Raw genomic sequence first — 19,394 nt, 5'->3', positions numbered from 1 at the left:
TCAAAGGTGGGAATCTCCAGCAAACAGAATGCCTTAAAGGACCATGAGAAACTGCTGAGACGCAGAAAAGTGTAGTAGAAGATGGAACAACCTGTCTTATTGTATTAGATAGAAGACAAAGCAATTCTGTGAGACTTGAGTAATTTTTAAATTATTTGAAAGAACACTATGAAGTATTACCAGAAGCTTTTTGACTGTTAGCTTGACAGTGGTGAAATAAAGCAAATGTATTTATAAAAAAAAAAAAAAAGTAAGAAAAAAAAGACTAGTGCAGATAAGAAAAAAGGGGAAGAAGAGCAGTCATAAGACAGTTTTTATAAACTGTTAATACTGAGTTAATATACCATGTTTACTGATTTGAATTGTTTATTTTTGAGTGTACAGCTTGCCAGGAAGGCCTGGTGACCAACTGGGGACTTCCTGTATAAATGGCATTAGTCATTAATAATGTGTCTGTTGTTGTGCTTGTGTTAAATGGGCCTTGCTGCTGATGTCTGGGAAGAGCTGACACTGTGGTGCCTCTTGCTCTGACTGTCTCGCAGATGACACCACTGACATGCAGACTTGGACAGTGGGTTCCTTCTAGCTGAGGAAGTGCAACCAAAATAAGTTACAGTTTAGAAACTCTTAATATGGAAATCTATCAAACTAACAGCTGGCTCAGTCATGTCGTGTTTATTTTAATTGCATCTAATAATTTTTTTAGTTGTTACTGCAGAGTTGAGTTTTATTCAAATTCTGCATTTTTAACAAACTAATCAAATTGTGACCCTGAAAGAAATTGTCAACGAATGTCAGAATAAATGTTGTCTGTCTGAGTTTAATGATTATTTTACTCTGTGTGTTTAACAGAACATTATTATAATATTAGAAGCAAGACACTGCCGCCTCTTACTTTTTTAGTAACATTGGATTTCATCAGAAAAATTGCAGAAGAATGCCATCTAGTGTGGGTTCTTATTTAGTATCATATAGCTAAAGAGAGAGATTAATTTAAATATATTTGTTTTCAGCATGTAGATTATGGAGCAAATTCTTTTCAAATCTTTCAATTTGTCTTTTATTTTTAAGGTTGATTTTTTTCAATAATTTTTTAAGCATTTTCTTTTAAGTACAAGTTCTTAGATTGTTCTCTGCCCATAAAAATTTTAAAAACGTATGTGTATGAAGTGTATAATAAAGGGTGCCCATATACCAGTTCAGGCTCTGAATCTGTATTGCAATTTTATATACATACTTTTCCCTCTGAAATCCTTTAAAGTTTATCTTTGCATTATTATTTCAGTGAGAAATTATGAATTTCAATCTGAAGTTCTATTAGTTTGTTTAGATGACCGTAGCCGTTTTGGCACATTTCAAAAGATTGATGATTGCAGATAATTGTGATATTGTAAACAGGAAATGGATTGAAGACACTGCCAATTTAAAATATTTCTGTGTAAAAAAAAAAAAAAAGTGTATTTGCAGTAGATCTAAAAACATCTAAAGTCACTATACATAGGAGGATTTTTTTTTTAACTTGCTCTTTTTCTAAATTAGGTAACACTGCATCTGTAATATGCTTGTCCTTAGTATAACCACTTTCCCCTCTTTACTTCCACTTGTAGGGCAGCAGCCACTGAGAGGTTTTTTTTGTTTGTTTTTAATTAAAACATTATTGTGTAAACAAAAACTTGCAGAGTGGTTGGGGGGGGCGAACTAGTGCCTGAAATATCATTAGAGTCTTGATTTGTTGCAGTCAACAGTTGCTCTTAAAATTTTGTTGGCTGTCGATATCGTTACTCCCCTGTCATCTTCTTTTCCTTACCCCATTTGTTGCCATGGCAGTTTTCATTAATTTGGACATTACAGTCTGACTCTGATTAGTGCACTGAGACCTGCATTTTGAAAGGCAACTAGACATCAACGCATTTCAAAATGTGCTTGCTGTCTCCTCTATGAAGAGAGAGATGCACAGTGGAGAAAGTAGTGGTTATAATTTTCCCCTTTAATAATGGGGTAGACTTCAGGAAGATCTTAGGCATCTACTTCTAAATCAGTTAAATTTACAGGAGCTTAATTGCACCCTTTCTCTTCCACAGCTTCTGCTTATTTGAGGAACCTGAGAACTGTACTGCTTTGACTTTAAAATTGTTCACCAAAGGGACATTAGAATTAAGACTTTTTGTCTTTGTCTTTTCTCATTCTTCCCTTTCCATCTCTCACTTTTTCCCCCACTCAGTCCCTCCCACAATAGAGTCCTTCCCTGTATTCCCACTAATATTTTGTTCCTGGCAAGCTTTTTATAGTTTATAGATTAACTTGAATTTGCAAATGCAGATCTTCATTAAGGTCTTTATCTTGTGCTAGATGGATATCAGTATTGACTAACAGCAAAGAAGAAGCATTAAATATGGCATTCCGTGGAGAGCAGAGCACAGGGGAAAACAGTTTAGAGGATCTGACAAAAGCCATTATTGATGACATACAGAGATTACCCGGAAATGAAGTCTGTTGTGATTGTGGCTCACCAGGTATCTCAATTTGTTAATGTCATCAACTTCTTGTTGGGAGCAAAGTAATTTCTTTAAAGAAGTGTTTGTAGAGTGCAAACTAATTTTCTAAGTGATGTGTTGATCAGTCTTCAACCTGTTTTTAAAAGAACAAATATGACTTTCATACACTAGTTCTGTTTAATTCACTAAAATATTTTTGTGTGTTGTCTGTGCTTACTTCCAGCAGTTCAAGCCCCTCTGGAGTTTGAACTGTTCTTGTTGCACTGTCTCTAGATGCTTGTTGCACTTGAATGGAAGTTGCTTGGCATCACTGATCCTGTGCATGCTACTAAGTAGAAGTGAGTAATGCTTAGACAATGATTGTGGAAAATTGACCTGGCCAGGATCTTCCTCTGAGGTTTTATCTTGGCATGGGACTACTGAAATTGCAGTATCAAAAATATTCAGAGGCGGAATAAGTAGTCTTGTGCAAAGAATGAGACCCAGAGTTGGAATCCTATCGGATTATATCTTCAGAAGTACAGAGTTACAGGTCAGTTGTATGTCGCTTAGAGCTTGAGAAGAGTCAACTTACCATAGAACTATTGAATCGATATGGTAGTTGGCAGCTGTTACAGCTTTCACATCTAAAGAGACACTATCAAGAAGGTGATACTGATTTGGAACTGAGTAGACAGTATGTATCTTGAAGTTGCTTACTGATGCATTACTGATCCAAATAAGAAATACCTAGATAAAAATGCAAAGTGGAATATAATTATGCCAAATCCTGGAATTGGTTCATTCAATTACTTCATCATGTAAAGCTACTACAGAAACTTTGGATTACAGTTCTCATTCATCTGGTAATTTATAGTGAAGTTTTAAGCTTCATTCCTGCACCCCAGCTTGCTGCTTTAAAACTCTTGACTTAATGCTTTATCGGTTACTATTTAAGATCAAGGAAGAGATAAATCTGAAGACATGTATGTATACAAACTATGTCTGGAGCTTTTTCTTTTCCTTAGAAACTGGTCTTGCTTCTTATGTAGCATTATAGTGTAAGATTTATTCAAATATTACATGCAGATCTCCTCCATGACAGCAATTTTTTTTTTTTTTTGCTGGACTAGTCAGAGTTCCTTAAATTTTCTACAGCATAATATTATTTTACATATTGGAAAATGCTATGGTTAATTTTTTATGAAGAAAGACTATTTAAAGTTTAAGAAATAAAGATTAAAACTTCAGAGGTTGCCAACAGTGGAATTTAGGAGATCTGTTCCTTTTAAAAACAGGAAACAAAAGCCTTACCTTCTTTCTACAAGAAACAAATCCTAAATGTATTGAAATACAGTCATTCAGTATGGATTTATAAGTCTAAATTCAGTGCTTTTGGGACTGTCCCGAAATCTGAAAAATCTTAATTCTAATTGGTAGCAATTTATGGTTAAATATGCACTGCAGTTTGGAGAAAAGTATGCAATATTCTTAGTTTATTTCATTTGTTAAAAAATTAAATGAGGAATCATTTCAGAATACATTGGGATTTCTTACCACCGTTGAAAACCTTTTCTTGGACTTTGATTAAATATTTTGTTTTTCAATTCTGCAGATCCAACATGGCTGTCAACTAATTTGGGCATTTTAACCTGCATTGAGTGTTCTGGAATACACAGAGAAATGGGTGTTCATATTTCTCGAATCCAGTCTTTGGAATTAGACAAATTAGGAACGTCTGAACTCTTGGTAAATTTTTTTAATTTGGATTTTTTTTTTTTTAGTCAAATGTTGACCTGTATATAGGAAACATATCAGGTGTATAATTTAAGGTTAATTTCTTTCAAGGTATGATTTTGCAGAATGTCGTCTTCATATTTTTGTGTGTATCTTACAGGAGGGTTTTTACTATTATGTATTACTGATGCTTTTGACTATTTGTCACTTCTCATGTTCATTTCCTGAGGTTTTGCAGAATGAATATTGACATCAGTTGTGATTAGTGCCATCAGAATGTTGCCTGTTACTAGCTGATCTTGACTCTAAATCAGGACAGTCTAAAATCTCATGTGATTAAAAAAACCAAAAGCTAATTTAACTTGACAAGTGAGAATGACCTTTGCTAATTTTGACAGAAAAATGCTGGATGAATCTTTTGATTTGATGGAAGAAACCCTGTAACATTAAAGTTGTGAAAGGAATTTGATGTGAGACTACCAAAAAAAAACAAAGAAAAAAAGATACAAACAACCCCCCCCTAGTTACAGCAGGTTTATCTCCCCAACTGTGTTTGGCCTGAGAAGACACTTGTTACAGAAATTTTGTATGGAAAAATTGAGAGAAGATAGAAGGCAGTTCTGGGTTTGTGTATAGGTTTAACATTAGCACTAGTACTCTTTTTGAAATCTTGAGTTGTTTACAAAGTTACTATTAATTTAAATCATATTTTACTAAGCACGACTTTCCAGTAGGTCTGAGCTTCTTTCAAAAAGTAATTTCCTGATCAGTGTATTAGCATTGCTTCAGTGTTCATGCTGCTGTTCTGTTTTTATATTGGGGGCAGATTGTCTTGAAATACAAATAATGAGCTGTGACTGTGAAGCCTGTTGTACAAATTCTGGGATGATAGGATTAACGTTTCAAAATATTTTTTAATTGCTTTATATTTAAATGTAATCATTGTGCTTTAATTTTGCAATCCTGTGTGTTCTGTCTTCTATTAGTAGTGTGGAAAATGCACATTAATAGTCCAGTTTTTAAGTTGCTGTTAGACCCAAAAAAACCCCACCCTCAGATATATTTTTTTTTTTTTTCTTATTGCAGCTGGCCAAGAATGTAGGAAATACTAGTTTTAATGATATTATGGAAGGGAATTTACCTAGTCCTTCACCTAAACCCAGTCCATCAAGTGATATGTAAGTTTTGAATCTCTAAATTCTTTAACATTAAGTTTACTGTGGAATATATGTGTGATGTAAAGTATCTTAAACAGTAGCCAAGCCAGAGAAGGGCTAGGATGGCAGAAGACTGGGGTTTTTTACTCCAACTGTGGAGTTTCTTAGAAGTTCAGTCTCTTGTCATGTAGTCATATTTTAACTACCTCAGCTTCTCAGTGCAGAAAACTTTAAGTTTGGATTTCAAGATTCATTATTTTGAATCTTGAATGTTTTTGAGTTTTGTAGTGTATCCTCAAGTAATACACACAGTTGGACTAAATGATGATTCATTCAGGTACTGTCTTGAGATGGTGACGAGCTTTTTCTTCGTTTCCCTGGTGTAGAAATTGCACAGAGAGCATAAGAGATGTGGTTTTGCCACAGAAGACCTTTTAACCTATTATGCTGTTTTCTAGCTGACTTAGTATTTTTTCTCTTATCTTGTTTTTAGCATGTTTTTCATGCTTATCCCGTTTTTAATATGTGGATATGTTTCCACTTCAGGCTTTGCTTTTTTGTTGGTCTTAGTCCCCAGAGTCAGAGTAATTTTCGTGTGTAACAAGAAGGCAGGATAAAATTTAATATGTACCTTATTTTGGGCTTGTTTGCAGGAAAGACATGCATTATAATAATAAATAACACGGTCTTTATCTGAGTTTTCCTCTTCCCTTCTGAGCTCCTGAGTTAGGCAAGGTGATTTTAAATTTAAATCAGTGACCCATTTTTCTAAAAATTTCTAAACCAAGCTCTATTTTCACACTCCACAGGACTGCACGTAAAGAATTTATCACTGCTAAATATGTAGATCATAAGTTCTCTAGGAAGACTTGTGCATCTGCAGCAGCTAAACTGAGTGAATTACTTGAGGCTGTCAAATCCAGGGATTTACTTGCACTAATTCAAGTCTATGCAGAGGGGGTAGAGCTAATGGAGCCACTGTTAGAGCCTGGACAGGTAAGCTTATCAGGTAAACAAAGCAGAGTATTTTAAATAATGTGTATTTGTAAAATGTCCAGGACCCAGGGCTGCTACCTTAGATGCTAAAACAAGAGAAATAACAGATGAAAACGATGGGTTTTTTCTTCCTTTCCTTAATATGGCATCCTTGTGGGGAGGGAGAAGACGACTATCTATTGTCATCAATTGGTCTAAAGGAGGGTGAAATGCAATAGTAATACCATACGCTGTTCTAGCTGAACTGTAGTATGTTGAAAAGCACCTGTTCTGCAGTATGTTTCTTTTAGGAAAAGGCCCAAAGAGAGACGGCTTGACTTGATAACCCAGGGTCACCTGATATCACAGCCAGTATCATATCTGCTTTTAAAGTAATTGCTGAAGGAACACATTATTGACTGTATACAAATCTCTGTTTGCTCTATATGAAGAAAGAGTAAATCTGATGCCTTCACAGCTTCTGATGAAACATTTACAGAAGTACAATTTCTTTTAACCAGGAAGAGAGAAATTTTTTTTTAATTTTTAATAAAGTTCTGAACACTTGATCTTCCTTCTGAAGTCAGTAACAGTTTGTCAGAAAAATCAGTCCCGGTTGCCCTTAAGTATCCATGTAGAAATGTTGCTCAAGAGCAACGTAACCTGTTTTTATAGATAATTGATGCTGTGTAACCACTTCGTCGGCAATGTTTTCTCCCATTACTTTTGAACCCAACTTGGAGACATCTCAGAGAATGTTTTCAACAAATTCTGTGAAAATAGCTAACTTGGCAAAGGACAGAGTGCTTGTCTGTATCGAGTAGAGGGAATAAGCTCAATATAGTCTCAGCACTTGAGATGTCACAGAGTACTTATCATGGAAAGACATTACAAATTCTCAAGCTATTAAGGTAAACTTTCTATATTTGTCATCCATAGCAGTTACCACAGAGTTAGTTCTTTAGCATTTCTCAGCTGTTACAGTTAGTGATACCTAGAAAGGTATGAACACCAATTGAAATGTGGTCTGCAGTTAGGACATTATAGCAGCATTCTCCACTGTAAATTATCTGATGTTTAATAAAGTCATTTTTATTTAAAGTTGTGACTTTAATTCTAAATATGTACTGTAATATACTTCTTTTTAAATGTCCTTTAAAAATTTTATTTTTAAAATGTCCTTTAAACCAAATGTCCATATGGTTTAAATGTCCATTAACCAGGAGTTAATGAAATCTGGTTTTAGATTAATTTGTCATGCAACTTTTAAACGGAATTAAACAGCATTTATATTTTCATTTAAATGCATTAATGCATATGATATACATATAAAAAAATAAAGTATGATTCAGTTTAAGTTCAGCACAGAGAAATCCTCTGTCTGGGGGGGGAACAAGCCTATGCACCAATATATGCTGGGAACCACCCAGCTGGAAAGCAGCTTTGCCGAAAAAGACCTGGGGGTCCTGGTGGACACCAAGTTGAACGTGAGCCAGCAGTGTGCCCTTGTGTCAAATAAGGCCAATGGTATCCCAGGCTGCACTAGACAAATCACTGCCAGCACGTCGAGGGAAGTGATCCTTCCCCTCTACTCAGCAGTGGTGAGGCCACAGCTGGAGCACTGTGTGCAGTTCTGGGCTCCCCAGTACAAGAGAGACTTGGACATACTAGAGAGAATGCAACAAAGGGCCACAAAGATATTAGGAGTCTGGAGCACCTGATGGATGAGGAAAGGCTGAGAGATCTGGGACTCTTCAAGCTGGAGAAGAGAAGGCACAGGGGGATCTTACAATGTATATAAATACCTGAAGGGAGGGTGCAGAGAAGACAGAGCCAGGCTCTTTTCAGTGGTGCCCAGTGACAGGACCAGAGGCAATGGGTACAGACTGAAACACAGGAGGTTCCATCTAAACATCAGGAAACTCTTTTTTTTATTATTATTGTGTGGGTGACCAAGCACTGACACAGGTTGCCCGGGGAGGTTGTGGAATCTCCATCCTTGGAGATATTCAAAAAGCCATCTGGGTCCTGGGCCACTGGCTCTAGGTGGCCCTGCTTGGGGAGGGAGGTTGGACCAGATGACCTGCGCAGGTCACTTCCAACTTCAACCAATCTGTGATTCTGTAAAAGATTTAATGTATGTAGGACTATGATTTTTTTGGATTTTTTTCCCTGGTTTTGTAAGAGGTAGTGTTGTGGCTATGCTTGGTGCTCACCAAGGTGTCATAAAGCAACAAGTACTGTAAACTCACTCAGTATTCATTGACAGGATCCCTTTTAATTACTAGTAGCTAAAATGGTTGAAGGCTCCTCAGGATTGTTCCATCCAGCTGGGAAAAAGGGAATACTGGTTTTGAGAAACCTATGATCTCAGAAAGTGTGATGCTGTTTCCTTTGAAGCACATGGTGTCTTTCAGAGATCAGAAGGGCAATAACTGTTTTTGTCATGATTTCCTAATAGTATTTTTCTGTTGAAAGACTTGTTGTAGAAGACTGAGTGACATATATCTCAGTAGGTCTGATATTACAAGCTTTGCAGAAGCAAGACACAAAAATCTAACTCTGTTTACCTGTGTTTAGGAGCCAGGTGAAACAGCACTTCATTTAGCAGTCCGGACTGCTGACCAAACCTCTCTCCATCTGGTTGACTTCCTTGTACAAAACTGGTATGGATTGCTAATTTTTCATTACATTGTGCATGAAAAATGTAAATGTTCAAAGCTATCCTTGCAGTGCTTTGGACAGCGTTTGCTCATCACTTATAATCGTTCTCCTTAGATATGTTTCAAAAGAGCATAATTTAATACCTTTGAGTTGACCTTTGTACTCCCAATGAGTAGAGGGAGGGAAAGAAGTGTAGATTAAAAACATGGAAAGCAGTTATATAAACATAGGCTGAAAGGAAAAACTATGTAGAGCAAAAGAGAGCATTGATTTAGAACGCATGACAGTATGAAACAATACAAACAAATAGTTCAGGTAAAGGAGGGATGACAAGTAAACATTCCAAATACAGGACATGTGCAAAGAAATTGTAAGAGTAGAAAACAAGGATCTTTCTTCTCAGAAAATTATGAATAGAAGTTAAATTAACTTTGAAAAAGGTGTTCTAATAGTTAATAAACTGTATTAAAGCTATTGAGAGCATAACCTTCTTAACTAGTGATTTTCAACATCTAGTTTATTGGCTGAGCTATTCTTTGTTGACAAGAGATGTGTTCATAGAAGTGAAAAACCTTAATGAAAACATTTTCTTTAAAAAAAAGGTGTAGTGGTATAACATTATTTTTTATATATTTCACAAAAACATTATTTTTTATATATTTCACAACAGCATTATCTTTTATATATTTCACAACATAGGTAATGATTAAATGAGATCAATTCCAGTCCACTTCTGTTGTTGACAAGAGATGTGTTCATAGAAGTGAAAAACCTTAATGAAAACATTTTCTTTAAAAAAAAGGTGTAGTGGTATAACATTATTTTTTATATATTTCACAAAAACATTATTTTTTATATATTTCACAACAGCATTATCTTTTATATATTTCACAACATAGGTAATGATTAAATGAGATCAATTCCAGTCCACTTCTATAGTATGCTGTTAAGTGAAAGAAGCAGTAGTTGCTTACTGTGTCAGATGGTGGTTTTTGCAGAACGATGAGAGAGGAGGGTTGGGGAAATACAGAAGACTCATCACAACTTGCTTGAGCTGGCGGGGAGAAGGCTTGAGGATTTTTTAAAATTTTTGTTTTTCCCTCAGCACAGCAAGTCATACCTGGTATTGAAACGCAGTCAGTGAACACTTACTTCTTTTCCTTCCCTTCTCTAATAGTTTATGTAGCGTTGTGTATAGGAGTGTTAGAGAGGAAGTTTGGTCTTCTGGTAACAGCACAGACTTGGAATCCGTGTTCCTGACACCATCTCTTGGACTAGCTGTGTATCCTTCACTTAAACTTTATTCTACCACTAATCCCTCATGTTAAATGGAGTGCTGACTATTGTAGGAGTGTTATTAAAGTAAAAAATAAAACAAAACAAAAAATAAGCTACTAATATTTGCAAGCTGTTTGAGATCGTAAGTTAAAAAATGTTTTAGAATCCCAAATTACTATTTTGAGCATTATTAAAAGATTTGTTATTTTGGATTATTATTTTAAATTATTTTGTTTAGTTATGAAGCTTCATAGTTTCTTCAGACAACTATCATCTTTTATGTGTTTCTGTCAGCTGTCTGTATTTTTGTCTTAATCTCAAATTTAAGAGCATCTTTACAACCATATGGGCTCTGCACTTACTGTCCAATATGCGTAATACTGAGTGGAAGAAAAGCTGCCATCTTCTGAGCTTTTCTTTTCATTTTTATAAATGTATTGTATTGATCCCAATATGTCAGTAACTTTTTTTTGAGAAACCTTGTTTTAGAAATTGAAAACTGAAGGAAGTACCCCTTTGCACAGCTTGTCTTTCCCTGACTCTGTGTATCCTTATATTCCTTCTTATGACTCTCTTGTGCATCCTCACAGCCACCCTCTTCATAGTTCCTTGAATGCGTGGGACTTATTAACCTATTCTAACTGTATCAAAATGATTTTTCAGATTTTTTTTATTGGGCTAATTTAGCATGTTTAAAAAAGAAATTCCAATAAAGTTGCAGGTGGAAAACAACTAGCGTTACAAAGGGTTAGGTTTGAATCTTTGAGTTCTTTGAGTTTCTTTTTTTTTTTCTTTTTTTTACGAACATCTGTAGACGCTTAGTCCTTTTCAACCACAGCTCAGGAATTTCCAGTATGCTTGGAACTATTCTTAATAGTCTTTGAAAGTAATGTTTAATTTAAAAATATTTATTTCTCTTTCTACTTCATATTTGTCCAGTAAAGTAGTTATGCATTTATTATTAATAGGGATGCTAAATCTGAAATGAATAGCATAGCATATTATACTTTTCTTGGTTGTTTTTTCTTTTGTGTTTAGTGGAAACCTGGATAAGCAAACAGCATTGGGTAATACGGTTCTACACTACTGCAGTATGTATAATAAGCCTGAGTGTTTGAAATTGCTTTTGAGGGGGAAGCCAACTATTGATGTAGGTAAGTTCATTATTTAAAACTAGGAAATAAAAATTTCCTAAAATTTCTTTCCATTATTTTAACCACTTTTATTTATGTCTCACTCTGTTAAGTAAATGTTTAAAAGGAAAAATAAAACTGTATTAGAAAGATGAAGACTTTACCACCACCAAGCCTAAGGGAAGCATTCAGTTAAGAAATGGAATTTAAATTATTTGAAGATAATAGTGACAAAATATGAAATAATAATGGTAAACCCTAGTTCTTCTGCAGAGTTTTATTTCTGATGCATTGTAAATGTCCTGGAATTTAGGTTTGTTGTTTATATTGTAAAATTCATCTAGTACTTATATATTGTTATGCTCCAAATGACTGCTCACACTAATTCCACTCTAGATGTATGTGGGCTTTGTGTACACAACAGTTAATTCTTCTTTTAATATTAATGTTAGTTGGCACTGCGGCTTCACCCAGCATGCCCTAGCCACCACTGTAGCTGATTGGGGAAGGGATTAGTTTTCTCAGCTGTCTTTCTTCTTCTGTTTGCCATCCTCATGTGTGAGATAGGTGTAACATTTGCTGTACCTACATCAGTCCATTTTTCATCATGGCTTAGCAAAAGTTTAATTAAAAATAGAATCTCTGTAAACTGTTTGCTCAGACTTAGAATAATCTCTTGTTTACTAGATGCTCTCCTTTCTCTGCCATATTTTGAGAGTTGGGAAGATATTCCATGAATCCAGCTTGTCAGGCTCAGGAGCTAAGTGTCATCAGCATGTCTGTAATAAACATTTGCATTCTGTCAGTTCTTGGTATAGGAGGGAAGCTTTCTGAATAGTTGGTGCAAACTGAAGAGTATGACCTTTTATTTCTCCCTTTCCTCATCACCATCATTTTCCTCCACTGCCCAGTAAAAAAACTGCTGCATGAATTTAAGTTCATAGCTCAGTGGCAGAAGTCATTGGTTTTCTTGGCCTTTTCATACATCCTTAAAATATGTTCTAATATTATCATAAGTCAAAGAATTTGATGTGACCTTTTTTTTGCAGATATGTCCCTAATTAAGAAAATGGGAAAACTATCTGAACAAGCTTAAGCCTGTTTATTGGTCCTTCCATTGAACTCTCTCCTAGGTAGATGCCAGAAGAGTGTTCTTACCTTTTTGGGTCTTGTGGGGGTTTTTTGGGGGTTGGTTTTTTTTTTGTTTTTTTTTTTTTTAAATGCTCTCACATAGGAGCTGCGTATCTTCTTTAGGCCTTGAAACATCAGGTTTATACTTGAAGGTTGAAAGTTTGGAATTTATGTAGTCTCTTAAGCTATCTCTGTGTTAATTTCAGTTAAGAAATATTGTATTTTCATTCCTTTTCATATTAAAACTCTTGAACCATCTCAGATCTTTCCATAAGGAGCCCTCCTTCTTCTAGGGATCTTAATTCTTTCAAATTCATAGGCTTTTTTAGATGACTGCTTTGTATTTTCTAGAATTCATGACTAGCATTCGGTATGTAATATTACACACAGACATATTTTCTTGTGAGACCTCAAGTTTGACTGTTTTCAGTTCTCAATCACACAAATGCTTTACAATCTGGATATCATGTACAGCATATTCTGTTCCAGCTCCATGGCATTTAAAGCTATACTGTAAGAATAAATTTTACCTAAGGTTTGTCCACATAAGGTTGGGGTTCGGGGGTTGTTTCTGTTTCTTGAGACTTGCTACTGAGCATCTAGGAAGGATCCCATTAGATGTTGTGCCAGAGGACCTTCTAGAAGTGCTTAGATACCACCTTTCTGAGCAGGCGTTATTTTAAAGTGTAAAACATTTTATAGCCTTTATAAAGATAAAATAGCTAGAAAGTTTTAAAATTATTCTTGTTCAAATGTCATCTTAGAATAGGACTTCTGTCTTCAAGTTCAGGCTTCAAACCGCTATGTATTAATCAAAGTAAAAGATGCTTGGAGCAACATTTGCCTTTTTTATTTTTTTTTTAGTATCTTAGAATAGTTTTCTTTTTTTAAGCTATCTTACCCTGTCTGCTTGCTTTTCCGGCTTATTCATGTAAGAGTTTTACTGGCAAAGGAGTTGAGTGGAGATTGAAATGACTAAATTTCTTTATATTCTCTGCTAGGATGGTTAGGAGGGATTTGGGAACTGTCCCAGCAGATGCTGCTGTTCAGAAAGAACCTGATGATACATGAAATGCATGAGCACTTAGAGGGGAATCTTAAAGAGCTGCAGCTGCTATAGAGTAAATAGACGTTTTTGATCACTTTTAGAAGTTACTCTGCTAAAAATAGTGAAACTTAATGAATTGATTCTTTAGACATCTCAAAAAATCATTGTCTTTTTTAATTGTTAATTTTGTAGTAAACCAAGCTGGAGAGACAGCTCTGGACACAGCAAAAAGAGTGAAAGCTGTCCAATGTGAGGAACTGGTAAGAACTGGGGGTGAAAAGGCCAGAGGGAGGAGGAGGTTTACTTCTTTAAAGATGTGATCTACTTAGCATATCGTTACCACTGTATCTCAAACTTGGTATTGCTGCCAGCTGGCTGTATGCTGATCTGAAGGCCCTACCATACATAACTTCAAAACACAACAGTCATTTTCTTTGTAACAGTTTAAGTGAAAGATCTTACTTCTATTGGAAATACTTAGTTATTTTAACCACTGTATTTGAAGACCTTAAATACTGGAGGGTCAGGTATTTGAATCCTAATTAATGCATCATTCTAGGACATTGGGCTTCATCACCTCAAAAGTTCTTCTTAGAGACATTTCTATCAGGACTTCAAAACAACCCCTGAACTATTAAATCTGTCAAGACCTTTTAGGTCTGGATCTTTGTTTGACTTTTCCTGCTTTGGCTTTTTCCAGTTTATTTAATGGGACAGATAGTTCAGAGATGGTGAAAGCCTTCTTACAAGGGGAATTGAAACAACTTGTAATTAAGCCTCCTCAAAGGAGAAAGAAGCAAAAGTGTCATGTCTGGAAGTTAGGGTATCAAAAAATGTAAAACACCAGCTTCTGTGGGACTTTGTCCCTCTACTGAATATGATCAGAGCAAAAACTTTCCGGAATTGTGAGAATGTATGAGTGATGTTAACAGATGCCACTCAATAAAATTATTGGAGTTCAAGAAATAAAGGTGGTAGTTAAAGGATTTTCCCAGGTACTCTTCTGAAGCAGTTAGCCAGGAATAAGGATTCTACATGAGACCAACAAGCTTGCTTGTTCTTAGCCCTCTAAGGTGCCTCTCACCAGCATGCATTTAGTAGGCAAGTGAATTCAAGTACTCTCAAGGGATTAAAAAGCCTAAGTAGTGTCGCAGTTTCACATTCAAGACAAAACCAGAATTTACAAAACAGTTGTCACTTGCTGCTTAATTCTATTTCTCAAAATTTTTTTGGCTCATTTTGATGATCCAAAGAGGATATTTACTTTTTCTCTGCAGCTCGTAATTTTAATACCTTTCCTTTGACAATTGAAAGTTCTTGTCATGTATTAATTAATTATTGCCTAATCAAGAGAACTTGTCCTTCACAATTCAGAATAATTTTCCATTTTTCTGGGGATGCAAGTCAACATTTTGCTATGGTTGATAAGGTGGTACTCTCACTGACTTCTCAATTACTCCCGTGTCTGCTGTGTAAGTAGTTTCCAGTGTTCTGAGTATTCTGTCAGCTGAAAAAAAGGTTAGCTGTGCAACACACAATTGGTATGGATTGCTTTTTTCTTTGCAGTATATATTTAGTAAAGTAACATCTGCCATTAATGTGGACCAAAAACTGATTGTGTTGTAGAACAAACAAAAACAGGTGGATGTTATCAGTGAGCTTATCTAGCAGTTAATCGTTTCAATTATTGTAATCGAAATTCTGCTAATAGCTCACTGATTATTTCAGTTAACTAATAGAGCATTTACACCTTTTCTCCTTTTTTCATTTTTGAAAAGAAAAATTATTTCTGCATTTTTCTCAAAAGTGATAATGAGATAAGTTTAAGAGTAAAAAGAAATATGAATGAGCATATGTTTACCATGGGCAATAAAAAAGTACAAAATAAATATCTAGATGTTTGTGATATGGTAGATGTACTAAGCTAATTTCTGTTGCGTAGCTGGAGTCTTAACTGTGTAATTAAATTCAATTTGAACTCAAGTGGGTTCATTAATACTTACGTAACAGATTGAAAATACTTACTTTCTTCCAAATTTTATTTCGGGAAGATGGTTAAAGGCTCTCCTGAATCAACTAGTACCAAGTAGACTACATTTCAAAAGATGTGAAGGAATAAATAATGGTGGGAAATCTAAGCCCTGAAAAAGAGAATTTATCTCCTCAGAATAATCATGAACTGCAATTTTCTTTTTTTGCTGATCGTTGAAGTAATAGATTTTTAAAGAATGTGAATACATTATTTGGGCTGGCAAAGTAGAGGAATGTGCTTAAGACACATTGGCCTCATCCAGTGAGAGGGAGGGAAATATTTAAATAAAGGATAAATACCTTTTATTTTGATTCCAACACAAGGATTGTGATTTTGGAGGGGTAATAGTAAATAGAATTTATAAATAGGTTTTGCCTTTCCTTTTTGGAAAGGAGGGGTCCAGATGCATTCTGCTTTTGTGCCTATACCTTCTCTTCATGTCATCTTTTCAAAAGCTTGTCAAACATGGCAACTTCTACCCATTTTGAGAAAACATTCCTTTTTTGCCTTTTAGCTGTTCTTCTATACCTCAAATAAATGAAGGATGTTTGTGTGATTGCCCTGAAATTGTTTCTTTTTAATGTCTGGAAAAGTTTTAAACCTGTAAATATTTCAGTTTATTGCTTGCTGTTACAAAACGAACTCGTTGACACCACAGGAACAGCAAGTATTTTAACAAGAATTGTTATTTCTTTCAGCTTTCTCAAGCCAAGGCAGGAAAGCTAAACCCACATGTCCATGTAGAGTATGAATGGAATCTTCGGCAGGAAGAAATTGATGAAAGTGATGATGACTTAGATGATAAGGTGAGCATGAATTACTGATACAGCTTTGCACAAAAACTGTCAAAATTTCTGTTCTGTGGAAAAGGAATAGAAATTAGAGACCCACTTTAACCTTTTTTTTCTCATAGATTTTTTTTGGGGGAAAAAAAGCTAGTTTTGAGGCCTGTATTAAAGACTGCCGAAGTGCTTTTTGAATACACTTTGTCAACCTAGTTATTATGGACTCAAGGTTCAGAAGTTTTGCTTTGACAAGACATACAATATAAGATAAATCAGTAAATGTAGATTACTTTGTCATTTTGTCCCCTTCTGAATTCTAGGTTGTTAATTTTTAGCTGGAGGAAATCCAAAGCTTTTTTTTCCATAAATTAATTAAAAACCTAGTTGTTGAATAAATAACTCTATTTTTTTCACAAACTGTGCTGTGCATTTTATTCCTGATTAAAAAAAGAAGTAATGGAAAGACAAAACTTGAGGGCATGGGATAATTGCCATCTTAGAACATGTGAAAATTTAGCTTCAGTGTCCTACTTTAGCAAGTCAGTTAATTACTCTGTGCTCTGTTTCTGTAATAAATGCAAATACACCTCTCCTATTTTATATGGGTGCTGTAGAAAGAAATGTGGTCAACTTTTCACTTTCTGTGACACTTGGGACTGAAAAATTCAGAAACCAAAATAATTTACATGTCCTCAAGGACAGTAGAGACAAAATGATTATCTGTGCAAGGAGCCTCAGGAGGATGACTAATGCTGTATTGGAGATAATAGCATGCCTGAACCAGAGCTACAATGAAACAGATTGTGCTCCATGTGCAGCTATGAATGTACAGCCGTCAAAAATTGCTGTGTAAAATTTCTTCAAAGAGCAACTATATACGTTTAAAGAAGAGGTGTACTACTGAATATATTGCTAGTTCAGTCAACAAATAAATCTAGTGTCAGAAGTGGTTATTTTATTTCTAATATGTGTCAGTGGGGTAATATACTTGATCTTTGAGGATAACTGTCTGGTCTGAGTAAAGAGCTATTTGAACTGAAAATTACTCTTATATTCTAAAAACTTTACTAGCCTTTCACTAACATATTATTTAGTATATTATTGTGTCTACTGCTTTAAGAATAAATCTAACGGCGTACGTGATGATTTGTTGATGTTACAATCTTTATTTTTCAGTTAGAGGAGAGGATCTTTCAGGTTGGATCATTGAGAAAAGGAGGAATGTGGGCTTATTTGTCCAATAAAGAAAGAAATTATGCTCATGTTCACTAGAATATGTTCTGTTATATTCTTTCCCAAACATATTAACTATATTTAGTATTTAGACAGCTGTATAATGTATTTGTTTTTCTATTCACAGCCTAGTCCTATAAAAAAAGAAAGATCTCCAAGACCCCAAAGTTTTTGTCACTCTTCAAGCATTTCTCCCCAAGACAAAATGACTCATCCTGCATTTAGCACTCCTAGAGACAAGCAAAGACTCTCCTATGGAGCTTTTACCAATCAGATCTTTGCTTCTACAAGCACAGATTCACCCACCTCTCCAACTGCAGATGCTCCTCCTCTTCCTCCTAGAAATGCTGGCAAAGGCAAGTGTCTTCAAACTATGCTTGCGAGCAATCATTTTTTCACAGTTTTTCCACAGTCTTTTAAGTAGGTGCTTTACACTGTTTCAAGATGTAGCTTGTTTTTCTTATTACGTTGATGTGGTAATATGGACTCATTAGTGTACATGAATGGGTGAAAAACTAAAGTAATACTCTGCTAAGTAACAGTTGGTTCTTTTTATGTAGAAATCCTGTTCATATTTTAGAGAAGCATTTTTAAGCATTTACAGTCACAAAAATACAAGTGTTTTAGAAGAAGGCTAATGGTGCGTAGTGCTATACGATGATGTGTTCTGGAGTGTCTGGCAGAGAGAGTGAAGAAACAAAGGTTTGGAGGAGAGGAGGTGTAAGACGACTCCCTCTCCTTGCAGTCAGACAGTGTGGAAAAAGAAAAATACCAGAATGACCTGTGAAGTGCTAAGCAGGTTGGTATTAAAGTTCCTTCCCTCTCAGTGCATCAACACCCTCCTCTTCCATTGTTCCATTTTGGTGAGTGCTAGAGGGGTGTAAAGAACACAGCGAAAATACCAAACCTATTGCCAGAGAGTTAACAAGTCACTTATACACTGGCGGTCTAAACTAAACATCACCCATTCTTCATTAGGTGAAACAACTGTTTTGCTCTTGTAGAATTATCCATAAGGAAGGTTTGTGCTACAGATCAATGAGTTTTGCAATCTACATTTAGTTGAAATGAATGAGATGCTTTTTATTCTTAATAATAGTAGTGACACTCTTGGTAGTGCTTGAAAGGGAAGAGAACTTATTTCCGTATGAGACCTACTCTTGCAGCTGTAGCGGATGGTGGTTCTTTGACCTAGATAGCTGTAAACTTCTAGTTTAGAGGATGTATTTAGGGAACAAAACCTGCTACTTTACTATAATTTGTGCAAATCTACTTTTTAGAACAAAAAAAAACCCTTCATCTTTTCCCTTTTTTTTAACATATTTAATTTAGAATAGCCAAATCATGTTTTTACAGTAGACTTGTTAGCGGAAACTTTAGTTGTGATGAAGACTACAGTATAGTTTAAGGCTTCAGCAGTTATGCTGATGCTCCCTTTTGTTAGCACTGCTGTAACTTCATACTTCATTTCCTCAACTGGCAGTTAACTTTGTTTTCAAAGAAAATGAAGACATGCTCTCGCTAAAATGTGAAAGAGTAAAAGGGACAGAACAGAGTGTGTTGGCATCAGGTGTCTGCTTTTACATGGTTCAGATGCTGTGCTTAAGAACCGCTGTTCCACCATCAGTCTTTCTCAGGTACTGGCAACTTTCAAATGAATCCCTTGGCTCTCCTTATCTAAACAGGTTTGTTTTTCATTAAGAGGCAAAGCAATTTTGCCAGGGTATGCGTTTTTCACATGAGATTT

The 19,394-nt window shown here is 35.3% G+C and overlaps 1 protein-coding gene across 1 annotated transcript in view; it reads left to right on the top strand.

Moving 5' to 3' along the window:
- Positions 1-19,394, top strand: part of LOC104072462 (arf-GAP with SH3 domain, ANK repeat and PH domain-containing protein 1-like) — a gene marked incomplete at both ends in the record, with an annotated part of 58,286 nt that overhangs the window by 25,848 nt on the left and 13,044 nt on the right. Inside the window, 9 exon segments of the mRNA XM_009577059.1 lie at positions 2,350-2,513; positions 4,090-4,223; positions 5,298-5,389; positions 6,178-6,364; positions 8,924-9,009; positions 11,324-11,439; positions 13,790-13,857; positions 16,328-16,435; positions 17,775-18,003. Of these exon segments, the coding sequence (XP_009575354.1) occupies positions 2,350-2,513; positions 4,090-4,223; positions 5,298-5,389; positions 6,178-6,364; positions 8,924-9,009; positions 11,324-11,439; positions 13,790-13,857; positions 16,328-16,435; positions 17,775-18,003 (1,184 nt within the window).

The sequence above is a fragment of the Fulmarus glacialis genome, unplaced genomic scaffold (assembly GCF_000690835.1).
Source record: "Fulmarus glacialis isolate BGI_N327 unplaced genomic scaffold, ASM69083v1 scaffold16694, whole genome shotgun sequence".
In the NCBI taxonomy this organism is placed as follows: domain Eukaryota; kingdom Metazoa; phylum Chordata; class Aves; order Procellariiformes; family Procellariidae; genus Fulmarus; species Fulmarus glacialis.
The sequence above is the reverse complement of the archived record's forward strand: the minus strand, read 5'-3'. Positions and strand labels throughout refer to the sequence as shown.